At 42.0% G+C, this 19,366-nt stretch overlaps 1 protein-coding gene across 11 annotated transcripts in view; it reads left to right on the top strand.

Moving 5' to 3' along the window:
* MTCL1 (microtubule crosslinking factor 1) overlaps window positions 1-19,366 on the top strand; it is a 103,163-nt gene that overhangs the window by 47,292 nt on the left and 36,505 nt on the right. For 7 of the 11 annotated variants that reach the window (XM_090137376.1, XM_090137374.1, XM_090137373.1 and 4 more), the window contains exons 4-6: window positions 5,335-5,394; window positions 11,200-12,525; window positions 13,490-13,645. In XM_090137376.1, coding sequence (XP_089993502.1) covers window positions 5,335-5,394; window positions 11,200-12,525; window positions 13,490-13,645 — 1,542 coding nt within the window. Of the gene's footprint in view, window positions 1-5,334; window positions 5,395-7,474; window positions 7,553-11,199; window positions 12,526-13,489; window positions 13,646-19,366 lie in introns of all 11 variants that reach the window. The other 4 variants (XM_090137379.1, XM_090137378.1, XM_090137375.1 and 1 more) reach the window with 2 other exon arrangements.

Below are 19,366 nucleotides of genomic sequence, written 5' to 3'. Positions count from 1 at the left end.
AAGGAAATTTAAGCCGGTGCTGAAAGCTGCTCTGCTTTGCTGCTTTTTTACTCAAGGGATGGCTTTTATTCTGAACTGTAATGCTTATGATATTTCAGACATGGCTTGCTTTGCTAGGTCATGTGAATGATGGATATCACAGTATTTGGAGGTTTCCAGTAAATGAAACACACGTGGGGATGAATGCAGATATAGATCACTTGCGTCAAACCCAGCATTATCACAGCTTGGTGAGATATCCTTTGCAAGGGCCTACAGCAATTGAAAAGTGATTAGGATTTTGTTGCGTTTTCCCATTCCATTAGCCATCCCGTAGATATATATGAAAGTCCCCGTGGAAGATCTGCTGCCATATTCTCACTGAGTGACCAGTGTAATACTGAAGTACAGGATGGCAGCAAAACAAAATTTCAGATGTGTTGAGAGTGTCAGTTCTCTGCATGGCTTTTGTCTTTATCTACCAAACTGGGCAAGACCAGGGTAGCTCTGAAGCAGTGAGATAGAGGGGGAATCTTGCACCCATGAATGCCAGGGGCTGGCAAGTCAGAAACTGCCAAAAAAAAAAAGTGAAGCTGTCTGCAGTGGCCAGAGGAGCTGGATGGGGGTTTCTGGAGAAGGGTTTTGTCATCCTTCAGGAACCTTTTCATGTGGTCTGGCAAAGTGCCCAGATAACACCAGTGGTACCACCAGCGGTGAGTCATTCCCAAGCAGTGATTAGTGCTGCAGTTAACAAACACTGCTTCACATCACTTGGGAATAAATCCACCTTCTGACTGCCTGTTGGAACTGAAACTGGTTTTTTCCTGATTCACATCCCTGCTGAGCAGCCTAGCCTTCAGCTAGACCTCTGCTGTGAAGGGGTCAGTGCAATGATGGGGTTTTAGAGTCAACCATGTGCTGTGATGCTGAGAATTTTGCTCATTGCTAGACCTGAGGGGGCTCAGCATCCAACAAGAAGTAGCTCTCACTGGAAAATGCCAGTGTGCAGCTCTGAAGTTTTTACCTTACGGAAAACAGTCAATTGAAAGCAGCCTGTGTAAGCTACTGGGGCATTTAGAGAAAGTGAGTTTGGTCACTCATGCAGATTTTTTTTTTTTAGAGGTCTCTCACTGGCAGTATTTTCTAATAAATGCAAATGAAATCTGTGATATTCCATTTCAAAGCAATTGGGAGCAAGCCATCGTTGTGCAGAGAACATTATTTATACAACTCATAAACCACCGTGATGCTCGTGCATAATTCCTCACACATCACAGTGACAGAAATTGCCTTCAGGGCCAGAATTTCTGAGGCAGCCTCTCTGTTTTTAAGTTGCAGACATTGTCACTTCAGTGGCTGACTACTTGATTTTGCAGGTTCAGTTTGATGCACATACAATAGCATCTGCCTGCTGATGCCAGACTGCACCCAAAATGCCTCACTCCTTTTAATATCAGCAAATAAAATGACAGACTGACAGCTCCAAGCAGCTCTTGATTCTCTCTTCTTTTTTTCCTTCTTTACTGCCTCCTGTCCACAGCTCTATTCCCAGTCTTCCCAGATCCTGGCTCAGTATTATAGCTGACAGTATATCATGTGTTACATCTATGATTTCTGTTAATTCACACCTTATTCCAGTGTCTTGCTGAACCTCTCATTTAAGTCAATTGATTTACTGCTTGCTGTTCCCCACATGGGCAGTTTCTCTCTCCCTTCTTGCTCTCACTTCTTGGTTTGCAACATTTCCTGGATCTGTGCTGAAAGATGTAAATCATCTCTTCCTGTTCTCTCAGTGCTCCTAGGAGAAGTGCAAATAATTGTATCTCTTTCTGCTTTTAGTACTGCAGTCACTACATCCAATGATCTTATGGGGAAGTTTAACTTCTAAAACACCAGGCAATTTATTAACCCTGTGTATTAAGTTTCCTTAGTAGCTATGAGCTGTGGTGAAAATCAAACTGCAGTGAAACTGGTGGCAGAAAATTTCCATTGAGTAACCTCCTTCCTGAGAGGCTATGTTATCCAAATGACTAATAAAGTCTTGTTTAACTATCGTGGAAAAACATTTTGGTAGACAGCCAGATCTGGTTAGTCTCTTGAGTATAAAAAGTAGTATAGAAATATTCCTTCCAGTGTTAATTCATATCAGCTTCTGATGCTGATTTCCTGCACTTCAAAGAGAAATATGCCTTTATTGTACCATTTTAAATCACTTGGGCTCATAGTGTGTTCCACCTATTTCTTTTTTCAGTGGCACCTTCTGCCCTCAGTCCCACAGAAATGTCAGCATTGTAGGTTGGTGTTTCATGCATGCATGCAGCTGAGATTCACGGCAGCACATTGGAAACCTTTCATTGCTCTCATAAGGGGATTTAGGGGACTTTGGTCTGAGTAGTCCTTCATGGCCATCCCTATGTTTGTAATCCTGCACTGACAGGTGGGTTTTCTCCCCCCTATAGCCCACAGAGACAAGTATTGCATGCATACTCTAATACAAGCTAGAGTTGAGCCCCTGCGTGATGGAAATACAAAGCACTCTCCCAATCCAGCACTGATCAGAAGGTTTTCATGCAAATCCAGCAGATCAGTGTGAAAATGCTGGAGGCAAGGTCCCGACTATGGCATTATGTTAAAAGCTTGTTACTCTGGATCTGTGAAATCCATTTTGTTCAGTGAAGAGTGAAGCTCCTAAGGCCAGGTTGCTACCTGCCTGTTTCTTATCATGTGATCCAATTCTCCTACCTATATTTCACTTCCTTTCTCTTTACTTTCTGTGTATTACTCCTTACAACCAAGCAGAGGCTCCATCATCGCCCACTGTATACCACAACCCATCCAGCTTCTCAGATTGGATGTATCCAACCACAGCTCTTTGCTTTGGTTGGAGCAGGATGTTTCTAGGATTGAGCACAAGGTTTTGCGTCTCCAGTATTGTTGGTTTGTTTGAACAGAGGCCTCTCCGCAAACTCCTTCTGACTCCAAGAACTTACAAACTGAATGCAGCAACCAAACGGCATCCTCTTGTTTCCTGTTTATGCTACTCTTGCCTGAAGTCACAAAGAGCAATGGTTATGAGAGTAGGGCTGTCCCCATGGCTCTTCAGCCACACTGACCAGCCCCACTGACCTGGGGGCTGGGGCAGGCATGGTGGCTGGCAGCTGCTTGCAGTTACATCTCTGTTTCCAGAATAATGCCACACTGAAAATAGAAAAAGGGAAAGCAGTAACTGTTTATCCTGGCTAAGCTTGTGTAGCAGGTTTTCATATGTTTGTAGTGTTTAATGTCTTTTTTCCTTAAACTGTTTCAGTATCTACCAAAAAAAAAAAGAACATTTCTCTAACACAGCTTCATTAGTTATAGGACTTCACGAGATTAAAGTAGAGAGCAGATTAGCAAAACCAAACTGTAATATGTCTTGGGCATATGGTGCTGCATATGAATGAGTTTTAACTACTTAACTGTGTATAACAAAGAGCAGAAGGAGAGATTTGTCTTAGCATGCCATAATTATAATTTGTAGTAGCTACGTAGCTTAACAGTCAGAAGCCACAATGCCACAGAAAGCTTTTGCTTGCATTTGCACAGTGTGCGTCCCTGAGCTCACACCGTGTTCTCGGTTAGCTGATGACAGGCATAAGATGGACCTTAACTAATTAGCAGGATGCCTCTTCGTCCTTCTTATGCCTCTTTGCTGGGCTTACGTTTTGCAGACCTTGTACTGAGCCTAGCTGAGCTCTGGAGTAGAATCATAGAATTACAGAATATCTTGGGTTGGAAAGGACCTCAAAACCCATCCAGTCCCACTCTGTGCCATGGGCAGGGCTGCCCGGGGCTCCATTCAACCTGGCCTTGAGCGCCTACAAGGATGGGGCACCACAGCTTCTTTGGGCAGCCTGTCAGCCTGTTCTAAGTTTGCATCCTCACTTATGCACCTGTAAACTTCAAATACACCCCAAAAATGTGCAGTCCAGCCCTGGGTTAGCATTGCATATGGAGTTAGGTATTCTGCCCCTTGGATGCAGGAGCTGCACTGGTGCAATCAAGCTCATGACAGCCAAAAGTTCACTTCAGCGTTGCCCCTTGTAGAGTGAACATAAATGGAAGTAGTCAGTGGAAGAGGACACAATGTTGGGTTGATAGTTAGGGAGCATCATCCTTCAAGCCTTCTCTACTTTTACTGATTGAAAGAATCCTATTTTCTCTTGAGCTATGTCAAAGCCTGCTCTGCTGCTTGTTGGAGGGACAAGCAGAGCATTTTCTGATCACAGAGGTGCTACAAGCTACTGAAGGTCATGTTAGAGGCATAGGCCACCATGAAGGACCCTCAGACTACCTGAAGGGGAGGCACTGCATGCCAAAGAGCCCCGTATTTGCATCTCCTGTGTGCATGGAGCAGGTTCTAGAGAAGCTGAAACTCTGGGCACCAGCAGAGTAGTGTAGCCATCTTTGAATCAGGCAAATCTGCAGTTTCTAGCTTGCTGCTTTCTTGCCTAACATCTATTGTACTACTGTGATACTGACAAACTTCAACCAAAAAAAGTCAAATTTTTGAGGTTTCTAAATAAATCTGCCTTAAAGCAGTTTGAACTTGGTCCTGAAACATAAGGTTGGCAAGGTTGGTGAAAGACGAGGCCGAGCTCCACCTACTCCTCCTGAGGAGAGCTGTGCTTTGGAGATGAGAGGTTTCATGAGCCAAGCAGGTGTGATGACATCGTTCCTGTGTCTTAAACATAAACTTTGTCTGAAAAAAATGCCTATAAACTGATGTAAAGATTTGAAATGGCAATCAAATCTAATTTGCATAGTGAGTTCAGACATACATGGAGAATAGGGTTTTTTTTCCACTTGGTTTTATCTTCATTCATTGTGTATTTGCAAGCAAGGACTAACTAGCGACATTATGCCACATAGCTTAAACGTGCCTGACTTTCCATTTTTCTGTTTTGCCTTCCTCTGAGGTTTCCACAATGTGTTTCACATCCACTGTGAGTAACATTCTTGGACTTCTGCCCTGGATTAATCAAACATAAATCATTGCTTCATACCAAAAGAAAGTTTTGCCAAAAATTGTGGTGGTCCAGAGGAGAAGAAAAAGAGGTTTTCCCACCTCTGTGAACTTTTAACTGATTTTATTCCTTTCTTTTTTGTGTGTGTGGGAAATATTGTGCATTAGAAAACCCACTGTCAGGGCTCTGATAATCTTGTTTTCTTAGTGATTAATACCAGAAATTAAACCCCCAACTGCTCAGGAGAATATCTCTGCTTTCCCCTCAATTAGTTTTATGGTGGTGGGCTCTGCCAAACTTGCAGACTCAATGCTCTGCTTATCAATAATCCAGCAATCTTCTGTTTCAGAGTTCCCTGAAGAGAAGAGGCAGCAGAGAAATGCACAAAGAAAAAAAAACATTTACCCAGGTAAGGTTTTCAAGAATGTGCAATTTGGATCTAAATCACGTGATAGAACTCAACATGTCTTTTTATGGGTGTTGACAGGGCCACCAGACACATTAACTAGAGTGCAATTAGGCCTTAATCTACTGAGAGTTCCCAGAGATAATGCAGAAGCAATTTAGGACAGGAGTACGATCCCGAAACCATGCAGCGTTCCGGTTTGCTGTAAATTCATCACCAGAGCCAGGCTGAAGGTTTCCTGCAGGACGAGAAAATCACCTTGCCTCACACAGTAATTGGATCGCAGCTTAGGGGACGGCTAAACTTATACGTGGTGCCAAAGTCGTTGCACTAAGGAGTGGCTTGGCAGACAGCACGGTCCTCAGATGGCAGCAACTGTTCAGTATTACTGCTTCCCCTTGCTCAGGTAAAGGGCAGAGCCTGAGCTGGACCCTTTATCTGCATCCGGACGCTGTTTTTTTTCTGTTGTCCCCTGGGCTGGTCCTCCTCAGGTCTGTGTTTCCTTTGTTTTTTGTGCTGACAGTGGGAGTTGAAGCCTTTCCCAGCAGCCATACGGTTACTGTTTATAGACAGAGGGATGCGGATAGCATTTCCCCTGGCTGCAGAGGGAGCCAAGAGTGGCATCATTATCTTCACTAGAGAAAGGTTGAGCCTCCCCTGCTGCCCCTTTGGCAGACTCAGTGCATGCAACCGAGACGTATGGTTTTCCTTGGAGCCGACGGAGCCTTAAAATCCCATTGATTTGTAATAATAGTTGTAATAAATTAGAACATGCTGCACTTGAAATGAGCTCCATGCACAACTGAAGGGGTGCGATGGGCAGTCCGGGAACTGTAGTCTCTGCTTGTGGGGTAGAGCAGAGCTAGCATCCCTGTGGAGTGTGTACAAATACAACTTAATCGAACCTTAAAATGGGGCACCGGGCTTTCTTCCTACATCTCCTGTTACAGGGAGTTAAGTCATCAGTGAGGTCAGAAGAGATTTGTTTTCCTGCAAGTGTAAGATACATGTACAAGATATATATGTGCACACACATGGAAATTACAAATGAAGACACGGTTGAGTCTTTGGCGTATGTGGGAGGCACTGTCCTTCCTTCCCTCCCTCATTCCTGGAATTACAGAAGAGTGCAGAAAGAATGAATTCACGTGCTTGCTTCCTCTGCCCAAACCCAAACACTGGAGTTCAGGAGTTTGAATCTGAAAGCCTTTTAAAGGGCTTCACAAAATTAATGGAGTAACTCAGAGTCAGCTCTGCACCACGAGAACATGATTCCAGAAACCACCCAGGGAAAAAGACTTTACACTGTATGCACATGTGTGTACACCATGCAAGCAAAGCATGTGTATTTGAAAATGAGAACCACAGTGATAGCACTGTACAAGGTAGCCATCTTTTTTTCCAGCAGTTCTTTAGGCCAAGAAGGATGGAGAAAGAATCTTATATAGTGACATGCTTTATCCAATCAGGGCATGTCCTAGCAGTCTCCCAGCTCTAGGGCATTACCCAGAGCAGTCTGCGAACCTGGGTATCAGTTCAGAGGAATGTGCTGTTTGAAACCAGAGCACACCACACCAAGTGCCCAACCTGGTCCAACAGCCTCTGGGTCCTAGGGCACAGCTCAGAGGGGTAAGTGCAGACACAGCCAGGCAAGTTCATAGCACTATTCTTCAAGGGTAGCCACCCAAAATAGCTAATATAGTTTCACACACCTAAACTGAGATACCTCAGGCTGGACGCAAAACAGCTTTGGAGTTGAAGGCTTGGCTTACTTAAACTCATGTTATGAATCTTTTTGTCTTTCTCTTTGTCCCTACTACGTATTTAGTGACTGAAAAGTGGCCATAGACTTAGATTGTGTAAATTTGTGCACCTGCATACCTACAGATATGTATAACGTAGAGCAGATCTGGTATTATTAGTTACTGGGAGCTCATCATGAAAATGAGTGGCAACATCACGTCCACAGCAGGGCACAGCTGAAATACGTGTTAAACGGATTGTCTAGAAGTCATGTAAAAGCAGAGTTGTTAGTCATGCTTACCTGCCTCTAGCAGTACTGAAGAAAAAAGTTTTTATTCAGCAGAATTGCAAAGTGGAGCTTCCTGGGAAGTACCAGGCACCAGGCAAAACACAGAGAAAAGTGGTTCTCCAGCGCAAGGTAGGAGTCTGGTGCTCACCAGGTGCTTGGGTGCTGGTCATACCGCCCTGTCGTTGGACCCACAACCCCTACACGCTTCCCCATCTTCTGCCTGGCAGCTCCTGTGAGCCGGTGGTGGTAGAGGAGATGGTGTTGGTCTCTATCTATCTTTGTGTCTTCTTGCCAGAAAAGAAATATCATGTTTGGGAGTTTTTGATCAGCTCCTTGCTCTCATCACGTTATTTACATTGCATAATGAATTTAAGTTCCTTTTTTTCATTTAAGTTTCATTTCTTTATCTCCATGCTCTCCATTTGCCTAAATTAGACTGCAGACTCTTTAGGGGCACATCTGGGCTTTCTCCTTTTGCCTTATTTTTTTTCATTAACATCTCTCTGTAGTGCTGTACGTAGGTGTGGTGCAGTAGCATGCAAATATGCACTATCAGTAATCATCAATTCCCATTTATACTTGAAAATCCTTAAAACCAGTGATGAGCACCATTAATGACTCTACATTGTTGCATTGTCATATGTCCTTTTTTTTCAAAGCAGTCTGCCCTACATACACTTTTTAGGAAAGTGTCCACATGCTGGATGTGAAATACAGAAATACATTCAGGCTGAGCCATAGCCCAGCTTTCACCCCTTGAGACTTAAACCTCTTGTTCCTCCAGAACAATGGAAAGACTATATTCTCCTTTTTATTTTTTTTTAAATTGTATTTTTGGCTTTTGTTTTTTTGTTTTTAACTAGTTAACAAACTGTTAGTAATTCCTGTGATTTGGCCTTACCATAGTTTGCCTTGTATTTCAAAACTCTACCTGCCTGTGTGGGTAACTTGCCCTCTTGCTCCTTCCACTTGGTTTCAACTGATCAAGAAATTGCTGATATTTCTGTACACAAAGTTTCAGAGGGACAGATGCATGAAGGTTGGGGTCTTACCCTTCTGGCATGTTTAGATCTCGCTGATAATCTCTCCTGGCCATTCTTTTCCTTTGGAAAAAAAAAAAAAAAAAAGCTGTCTGGGGAATGGGATTTTCAGTAGTCACATTCCCTGGGTGAGAAGCGTGGGTGATCTAGAGCTTTCTCACCTTTTCAGATGGGATCCATATTTAGTAGTGAGATTAACATCCATCAGCTCTGTTGTTCAGTGTGAAGCTTGTGTTTGTTTAATGAAAAATACATTGTTTGTTTCAGCTCTTTCAAAAAAAAAAAAACCAACAAATGTGTTATATTTATTTTTCCGTAGATAAAACCTAGCAATAAAATAATGTCATTAGAAGAATACTTATAACTGTTTTTGTCCTGCTGTAATAACATGCTACCTCCATGAAAGCCTTGAGTTTGAGCTGTGCTGCAGTGATGGGCCTGATCCCAAGTCCACTGAAGCTCTTCCCTTTGCATCAAAAGCTTCAGAATGCACAGTGCGCTGTGTCAAGTATGAGGCAGTGAGTGCTATTGGTACTGCTTGCAATCCAACCAGAAGCTCCTGGAGGAGCTGCCTGTACTGCTCAGAGCCCTGGGTAGGATGTGCACGTGGCCTGCTCATCACCTTGGGCATCGTTGCAGCTGCTGCAGGCAGTGGCACTGGCTGCTGGGCTCCTGCAGCCAAAGTTGGGCAGCAAGCATGGAGAAGGACACTGAATCAGAGAGTAAGGAAAATGCCAGATGCAATTGTTTCCAAGCGTTTAACAGACAAGTAAGGAAATATTTGAGTGCTGTTTTACAGCAGTGCTCTGTATGTACTTTTCCTTGTAATCTTTTATGGAATATTTAATTTGCAATTCAGACTTATCAAGAGGAAAGCAGTTTGCACATGTGTGTCAGCATGGCAAGGAGATGAGTATATGTGAAAAGACAGAATGGAAAAAGAAAAAACCATCTCCTGGACTCTACTTGTAGTTGGTTATATGCATCTTGCCTTCATTCATACAGAACTCACATTACTAGTGTCAGAAACACAATCAGAGTTTCAGTTAGTCAGCTGATGGCAACTTTCTGATAAGCAAACTTCTGCTTATCACAGAAAACCACATATTAATAGAAACTTTGACTGTTACAGAACCACATGATGGAATTAGCATATAAGATTTTTTTGTTTGGTTGTTTGTTTTTTACTATTTAGTATTTTAAAATCACATGAAGCTTGAAGCAAAATCAGTAGGAAATGTGATGAATTTAGAAATATGCAATTGATTGCTTCTGTGTCTGTATTAACAGACACAGTATTAACAGCTGAAATTACAACATAATTCATAATTAGTATATATTTAAATAGGATGAGGAGAAATTAATCGAGGTAACATAAAAGACACCATTACCAATGTGCAAGGACTGTGTACTTTAGAAATTAAATTATTTCCTCAGTTTACTGAGCCATAATTACTTTTGTAATTTTTTGCTTCTAATAGGCTGATCTGGGTGAACAATTAACATCAGTCTTGTAATCTTCTGGATTTGGTTGCCATTATTAGGAATTGTAACAAAATGATGATTGTGAAAGACAGCAGTGCCACAGAGACTGAATCGAAGTTTCCACAGATAATTGCACATATGTCCACATGGCCTAACAACAATGATGAAATCTGCTGTCTCAAGAGATAGTCTTTCAAAGCCTGCCTTCCATTATGCTGCTAATGCTGATAAATGTGTCTCTTATAAGGCCAAGTGCCTGTATCTCCATGACAATTCATGAAAGTGATTCATGCAAAGAAATTGTTCATCAGCTTAGAATTTACTTATCCTCATCTCTTATTTCAGCACAATTACAGCACAGTGCACACTGGAGTTTTCATCAGAGTGACATTTAGGACTTCAAAATGCCCAATTCCAAAAAAATAAAAAATAAAAAAAATTAAACTCTTATTTAATACACTGGTGCTTCTAGAAAATAATGCAAATTTTCTCATGGGATGGGTTTGAACATGACTGTGATTTAATGATTTTTTTTATTTTTTGTGCGTGTGTGTTTTCCCTTGTGAGCAGTTATCTGTAGCAGGAAGAGTGGTCACATGCTGTTCCATCCTAATAATAACAACAGCAATGACAACAGTAGTGCTTCCTATGCTGAAAGGGAGCTAGGTACTCCATCTGTTTCACAGCGTTGTGAGATCCAGTTAAAGAACACAGTGAAGTGCTTCTTCACTTTGCAGGGCAACTGTGCAGCTTACCGCATGTTTTTGTGCTTCACAAGCTGAAGAAGCCCAAGGTTTGGGATTATGACAAGGCATTGTTAGAGTAGTCTTAATTTCATGATGCTAAAAATGAGCAAATGTAGCATGAAAAATAAATGGAACAGAAAGTGCCAACAAATCTCTGCATCTTTCCAATGTAATCATTCTTGTTTTCCACAAAATTTGCTCAGTATTTGTGAAAAACTAAACACTGAGCCCCAGTCAGCACCTTTGCACTGGCACTCCTGCATCACTGTACACTTGCACCTGATTTTTATTTCTCTATTTAACTCTGGTCAAGCTGCTTTGCAACTTTAACCAGGACCAAACCATGAAACGTGTCAACTGTGTGGTCTGTGTGGCACTGTCTCTGTAATGTTTGCCTTCCTAGCAGACATGGCTCAGAGGGTGGGAAGGGGAAGATTTTGGAAAGCGAGCAAGTGCTTGTGCTTCTCTTCTAACGTTGTTTTGGTGGGGGGCTTGTTCTTGGCAGGAGGACAGTGCTGATTTGAAGTGTCAGCTTCAGTTTGCCAAAGAGGAGGCAGCGCTGATGCGTAAGAAGATGGCCAAGCTGGGGAGAGAGAAGGACGAGCTGGAGCAGGAGCTCCAGAAATACAAATCCATCTATGGAGATGTGGACAGTCCTCTACCTACAGGAGAGGCTGGAGGCCCGCCCAGTACCAGAGAGGCTGAGCTGAAACTCCGGCTGAAGCTGGTGGAGGAGGAGGCCAACATACTGGGCAGGAAAATAGTGGAACTGGAGGTGGAGAACAGGGGGATTAAAGCTGAAATGGAGGATATGAGGTGTCAGTATGAGAAAGAGTGTCTCAGCAGGGACCACATTTCAAGCATTCCTACCTCACCCTACGGCGACTCGGTGGAGTCAGCCACGGAGCTGCGCCGACACCTGCAGTTTGTAGAAGAGGAAGCAGAACTGCTGAGGCGGTCAATCTCCGAAATCGAGGATCACAACAAACAGCTAACAAACGAGCTGAACAAATTCAAGTTCGAGCCGGGCCAGGAGCCGGGCTGGCTGGAAGATGCAGCATCCAAGTGCGGTGGGCCATTGCAGGAGGAGCTGAAGTCTGCCAGGCTGCAGATCAATGAGCTGAGCGGAAAAGTGATGAAGCTGCAGTACGAGAACAGGGTCCTGATGTCCAATGTGCAGAGGTATGACCTTGCTTCCCACCTGGGCCTGCGCACTTCCAGCCCCAGGGACAGCGATGCTGACAGCGATGCAGGGAAGAAGGAGAGTGACAGCGAAGAAGGTCGCCCGCTCCAGCCAAAGAGAGAGGGGCCGATCGGGGGCGAGAGTGACTCCGAGGAGATTTATGAGAAGACATCAGGTTTTGGGAGTGGGAAGCCATCAGAAGTCAGTGACCTGTGCTCCACCGACTTCATGCGAGCAAAAGAGGACACCGAGTCTTTAATTAACATCAAACGTGAGGCTGAGCGCCTCGAAAGGACCGTAGATCGTCTTATCACTGACACAGACAGCTTGATTTATGATGCAAAGGTGCACATAACCAGCAGCCCATCCACTGAGCAGGATTTCAAAAGTGATGAGCAAAAAGAAGAAGATAAGCATGAACCAGAGCTTCTGGACACCATCAACGCCAGGATGAAATCTTTCCGGAAAGAGCTACAGACCTTCCTGGAGAAGGTTGATCACATAGGGGAGGGCCTTAAGGAGCAGGTGGAGGACCTCTCACCTCTTCCCCATCTCACAGAGTCTTCCAGTTTCCTATCCACCATGACGTCCATGTCACGAGACTCTCCCATTGGTAACCTGGGGAAGGAGTTAATCACAGACTTCCAGGTAGGCCAACCCCTTGTTTGCCTTATTTCTGTTTATCGTTTCTCTTTCTTGCTGGCATTGCTACCCTAGAGCTAATTTTCCTCACAGCTGCTTTGTTATGATTTCAGACCTGCAATATATTAAAGTGTGTAATGTTAAACGGACACTTTTATAGGATTTTTCTTTTGTTTGTTTGCACAACTCTTTTGATTTAGAGGCGGTTCCTCATGGCAAAAAAAAAAAAAAAAAAAAAGGCTAATCCACTGGTACTATGGAGGTCTGTGTTCTTTTTGTCTGTAACAACAGTGTTTCCCTCTGAAAGAGGAGATTAATTAAAAAAAAAAAATCCTAATGAAAGTAATTTAGCAGCCTTTCTAAGCAATGCGTGGAAGTCTTTATTGTGCTCTCCGGTAAAAGGGTCAGGCATGTTCTCAAAAGCCTTGCCAAAAGAACCCAACCCAACCACCGTTTTCTAAGTGATATGTTTTGAAAAGCCTGCTTACAGCTCACTCCCCTAACCGAGCAGCGGGTGAGAAGCACTGTAGCCAGCGAAGGACTGCCTTGCCTAAAGCCTTGCCTATGGGCGCATGTCTAAACTGCCACAGCTGCCACACTGGATATGGCTTTTCTGCACAGCACAAGTAAGGAAGGAAGAGCTTTGTATCCCGTATCCTTCATGACTTGTATGCTTGCTGTTGGTTTGACTCATGCATCCTCATTGCATGCGCCTCATAACCAGTGTTTGCATTCTTTTTTCCTCTCTTTCTCTTTTTTGCTTTTCAGATGTTTCAGCCCATCATTTTGCTCATCCTCATTTTGGTTTTGTTCTCTTCACTTTCTTATGCCACTGTATTTAAGTTGTTTTTTCTGTTCACGCTTTTCTTTGTCTTGTAGTTTTTCAGTCGTCTACCTTACCCATTTTTGTTTTCTTTATTCCCTCCTGTCCTTTTGTTCTTTTGTTACAAACTGCCCATGCACCTAACAGTCCAAACTGAGGGATCAGAAGGATTGGCAGCTCAAACAAGATCGTGGAGAGGAGCGAGAAATTCACCACCAGCGAGTCATCACCGACCCACACCGCAGAGCTGATGGAGACATAAAACTCTACAGGCCAGGAGACAAGGGCTGTTTCAGTCTAGAGGTCAGCAAAGCAGCCCCCTTGCTCACTGCCTCCTGCTGCCTTAGCCAGGATATAAGGAATAGAAGCCAGGGGTTGGGGAAGTAAATTGGACAAGACACAGCACTTGTGTTGTGAAAGTTTTGGTCACCTCTTTTCTTCCTCATTTAATTTCAGAGAAGCAAATTGTTTCTGACTGTGGACTGGTCAACCTGCTCCCAGTAGTTCTGCAAAGTGGGAAAATAAAGCTCAGGGACTAAATGCAATTAAGTATAGTAACAAAAAACCTCTGTTAGAGATTTTCAATCCCTAACATCAAATTGTGCTTCTGTGACTCCAGATTTCACCTTGTTGGATCTTTTCAATCTGGAAAGTCTACAGATGGCAAGCACTTTTCATTCTGTGCAGCAGTATTCTGTGCAGGAAAGGGTTTGGTGCTGGCGTGCATGGGAGCACAGCAACCTGCATATAAGAAAAAGCTTATTTAAAGCAGAATTCTCCATTGCTTTGGTTGTTGAGTACTTTTCCATTCATCAAAGACATTGATCAGTTTTTATTTAAACCGTCATCCATGCAGAGGTCATATCAGCCTCAGTGAGTATCTCTTTAGCTAGTTTCTCATGAACATAGATTGTCCAGACACTGCAACTCATCTTGAAAAAGACAATTTCCAGTCTGTTCTCATAAAAGTAAGTTTGGAAACTTTTTCTGCAAGCCACCGGCAGGCCAAATCCACCTTGAAACTGTGGTGGGTAAAGTAGTTGCAAGCGAGGGAGAATTTTTAACATGTTTTTAATGCTAAAGAAACATGCAAAGAGGTCTTAGTAAGTCTGAAGCCCCTGATTAAATCTGGAAAAAGGAGAATGCTGACTGGCACAGCTGTGTTTGTCATTAAGTGATAATAAGCACCAGAAAGCGGGGGTAGGAAGAGGGAGCATCAGGGTGGCTGGTAGCCAAACAGCAACATGTACTGAATGCCAAAGAGAGAGTGGCTCTTCATCTTAATGCAGGTAATTCTTTGCTGGTTTTGTTTTGTGTGTTTTAAACTACCCTGATAGTGTAAAGTTTGGGTAGCATTGGAATAATTAATTTGTTCAGAAGATTTTCTGTCAACTTCTCAAATTTATCAGCCATAACAAGCCTCAGAAAGGGTACCTGTTCAATCCAGGACACTGTAAGTCTCTGGCTGAAAGGTAAAGTCTTTCTTCAGCTGCAAAAGGGGAGGACAAGGTAGGGTGCAGTGAGTGAGTGTGTTGAGTGTGGATCCTTTTGCAATTTTGTTGGTCCGTAGTCATGTGAGATTAGGTCAGAAAATGATCAAAGGAAATGTTTACAATATTTCTGTTTAAATTCTGTCATTTTTGTTAATTCCCTCTTGCCTTAGATTGGGCACATTATTATATTGCCATGCGTTCGTGAGTCCTGTGTTAAGATTAGAGATTAGGGTACTTTGGGCACAATCTATCTTTTTTATTTTTTTTTTTCTTTCCCAAGATGAAATGGTATGTAAACTGCGTACAGAAAACTGTTTAAATACAGGTTGAGTAGATCTGACACTGCCTGACAGGGAATGAGCCAGTAAGTATAATGAAAGGTAGAGACTATCCAGTTGGGTTGGTATGTGCTCAAAAGGTGAGCAAGGATGGAGTTTAAATGTCCCAAAAGAGAAAACAGTGTGCTTGATTCAGTCAGATTTACTTAAACAACAAAGAACACTGCATTGCTTTATACTGAAACTTTTCAGTGGGTGGTCAGTAGAAATCCTGTAGTCTTTTAACAGTTAATGCTATCTGAAGCAGAAGATTCCTCAAAATAATTTTGAATATTATCAGTCTAATCCTTTTTAATATCATGCACTGCATTAGCAAAAAAAAAAACCCTACTATTCCTTTATTCCAGATAAGAGGAAAAAAATAATTTTCAAATACCAAAGGGTTTTTTTAATTACCACAGACATTTCAAATGGAGACTCAAACCTTTCCATTCCCACATGTAAGCTACTATCTGCTTCAGTTTATGAAATGATCGCATTGTTCAGTGAGTTGTATTGATTGACGGTCTTCTCACTGTGCACGGACTTTCAGCGTGAGAAGACATTTCATTTCAGTTAGGCAAATGATTTCTTTATAAGCAAGTAAAACCTTCTTTTCCAAAGTGAATTTTAAATTGAAAATGTCCCAAGCAATGCTGAGCAGCTTCCATTTAGCTATTTTCCCTGTTTTTAAAAATAAGCATCGCAGGAGCCTAATTGTTTGATTAAGAACAACAAATGCAAACTGATTTCTGCTTGAAACTACCCTGTAGCCGAACTGTAAACATCTGCCTTTGTTTGGTCTTTGCACTGCAGTTGTTAGTGCAACAGTGTTATTAGAATGTATTTGCGTATTAAAGAGGTGGGTTAGAGTCATAGTCCAAGGGAAATTATGTCTTGAAATTGACTTAAGAGCAGGGCTTTGTTTTCTTGCTGAAACAAGCTGTTCAGCTGCTGTTGCAGGAGGCTGGAGACCATTGTGGTGGATGTTCAATCCATTATTCATGACTTTAGCTGAGCAGAGTTATGGTGGGAGGGGGAAACCATTTTTCACCACTCAAAGAAAGCCCAGTGTTCAGACGAGAGTTGCCACAACTGAAAGGCATGGAGGAACTAAAAAAAGGGTAACACAGTGCTTTGTGGAGTAAATGCCAGGTACAAATCAAATGATTAATATGGCAGTGAAAGGAAGCCAGCGCAAAATACAATAAATAATTTTTCATCTGGTGAATTTTACCCTTTCAACCAGTGGAATGGCCATAAACAAAATGCAGCTTCTTTGAAGCAGGCTGCAGAGTCTTCATGTTTATTCAGAGATAATAAGACATTCTAGAGAAGAAAAAAAATCACTCTTTCAAAGGACAGAATACATTTTATTGCAGTGTTTGATACCAGATGTTCTAAAATATAGCTGTATTTCCTAGCAGATTCTGATTGTTCAGTGACAGGGTATCATTTCTGCACTTACTGGGTGTGTAGCACCTAAGGCAAAAGTACTCATCTCTGCATTTTACATTTGGGTACTCTGATTATTTTCATGCACAACCTTTAAAAACGCACAAATTTGTTTGTATGTATAAAAACTCCACCAAATTTCAGTTCCTCGAATTTTATGGAAAAAGAATCACTGATTTGAGTTAACTTAAAAGGTTCGATTTGTCACCAGAGAATTAGAATAAAAGCAGGTATGGCAGGAAAGATGAGACCGTGTCTTCAGAAGAAAGTTTTCCATAAGATAGATGTAGTAGTAGATGAGAAGAATTCATACTGAGCAATAATTTCTTCTAGGCCATTCTTAATCTGCTTATCCATTTTTCTTACCTATTGTGCCCATAAGAGGTATGAAGCAGCTCTATTACTGTGAATTAATTTCTGGGTTAAGTGTGAACCAATCAGATACAGCGATGTTCAAGTTAGGCAAGTCACTTTACCACCTGCTTTGAATCAAATCTTCAGTGTGGATCCATTTTGGACACGTCAGAATTTCGTTCTGTATCTTGGATATTCTATTTTAAGATGGTTTTAGAGTCTGTACTCCTTCTGTGCAACTTTCATAATTCCCCTTGAGAGCTTTTCAGCTGGGTGGCTTTCACAGCAGCTCCAGCCGTGCACTGAAAAATTGCACATCCTTTTCTTCTGCCCTAATTTAAGATTTTGTTTTCCCAAAAAGGAAATAGTGGATGTTTTCTACACTGTGGTTTTTCTTTATTTTAAAAAATAAATAAAAAGAGGAAGAAGAAGAAAAAAAAAGAAAAAAAAATAGGCACGACATAGAAAGTTGCATATCTTAGTGTGCACTGTGCCTCCAATTTAAAGTTGTGGGAAGATGAAAGACAAGCTGGGGCTGACTGTACTTCTTCCCACCAAGATTAGGGGCAGCAAGAATAATTTACTTTGATGAATTGTGCTCTTTCTTGCTATGCAATGTTTCCTAAAGGTTGACCATATAATGACTTAAAAGACCCTTTATGATGTAAATCTGGATATCTCAGCCCTAACTGAAGTCTGTAAACTATTCATACAATGAGATGGATTTACAAAGACTGGGAGCAAAGTGTTTTTGTGTTTTCATAGAACCGGAGATTCTTCATATAAGCACAGGGAAATAACCACACAGTACCTGTTGTGCACTTGTAAATTGAATATAGATCATATATTTTTAAATGTGGGAGGATAAAAGTACATCTTCGGAAGTAGCCTCTGAGGATTCAGTTAGATGTGTATTGCATGTCGAAAGTAATATAAAAGGCAGTGGAAGTTCCTATCAATCTGCTTTATTGTGCACAAGCAATGATCAGCTGTAAAGTGTAAAAAAGTAGTTGTTTTTAGCCTGTGTGGTCTAAGGCATTGTACAATGGCAGCAGGTGAGCAGCATAAAATGTTCTTCAGTCTTCCTTGCAATTGTACACAAATACTGGAGAGCATCTTTCTACCCTGCCTCCCCAGGCCTTACTGTGATCTATCCATTTTGAAAAAAGGCTGCAAAGAATGATTTTGTGGAATCTAATGTTCATGGTTGTTGCATACAATTCAATTCAGAGACAAATAGAGGTTTGAATTAGCTATGGTAAAATAGAGAAATCATACCAATAAAACCAAGCCATACCTCATGGTAATCATAGTAAAACAATCAGTGGAAATGTGGAATGTATGAGCCAGAAAGTAGCTTGAAAAGCCTTCAACTTGCCAAGAGATTCAGGAAGGTGTTGGTGGAATGAGCTGTGGTGATGACCCCCAAACTGATGATGCTGACTATCCTCGTGTGGTAAAGACAGCGGATCAATTAGCTTGTTCTGGAGAGATACCAGGTGAGACAAGATGGCTTAGCAGAAGGACTTGGTTCCATCTGTCCGAGATGACAGGGGTGGAAGTAGGCGTGGAAAAGTGATAATTGGGTTTCACTGGAAAACTTTTGGTTGTTGTGGAGCTGCAGATGAAGTGCAAGTGTTTCTGTGATGCTTTGATGGAGTAGCATTAGCCTGTAGTTCCTACTGTAGTGTGTTTCTGTGTCTTGTAGTGAGTTTGTGTCTGTTACTGTGGTGTCAGTATGTTGTGTGGTGGCCCTCACATTCAGGGCATTTTCTATTCCTCCTGTAGCACACCCATTACTGAGAAAAAGGAGACAAAGAATGGAAGTCAGCAGGATATCAACTTCTGTGTTAATTTTGTAGCAGTGTTTTTTTCCAAAACAAAACAAAACCACAGTTGTGCTACAGGCTGAACCCTGCTGATTATATGGAGCATACAAGCATCCACCAATGCACTGTCAGGTGCCTGAGCTGCATATACAAATATCACTTGAAACATTTTTATGTATTCTTCATTTATTATCCAGACATTTAGCAGTAATCCATTAGGCCCTTAAGCAGCCTTATCTCCCTTGATTTGAGCAGTACTAATCCCACTGCTCCTAATAGACATGACATTATGTGAAATGATAGGCCATGAAGAGCCCTCAGGTTGCGCTGGAAGTAGAATGTTGTGCAGCTCTGCAGTCATGCATTAACTGCTTTTCAACACATTTACCACTTATAAAAATATATCATACTTAAACAGGCAAAGCAATTGTAAAAGGATTTACACTCTTAAGTGTGCATGTAATAGTATATTTGCCTTTATGATGCATTTAATCTCTTCCTAGTAATTTCAGAAGCTATCACAGAATCCTAGTGCCCAGGTTTCCTGGAACTTGGCTTTGCATGGGCTGCATGCTT

This window comes from Phasianus colchicus, chromosome 3 (assembly GCF_987193195.1).
Source record: "Phasianus colchicus chromosome 3, bPhaCol1.hap1.1, whole genome shotgun sequence".
NCBI classification, from domain to species: Eukaryota; Metazoa; Chordata; class Aves; order Galliformes; family Phasianidae; genus Phasianus; species Phasianus colchicus.
Note: the sequence above shows the minus strand (reverse complement) of the source record. Positions and strands in the feature narration are given on the sequence as shown.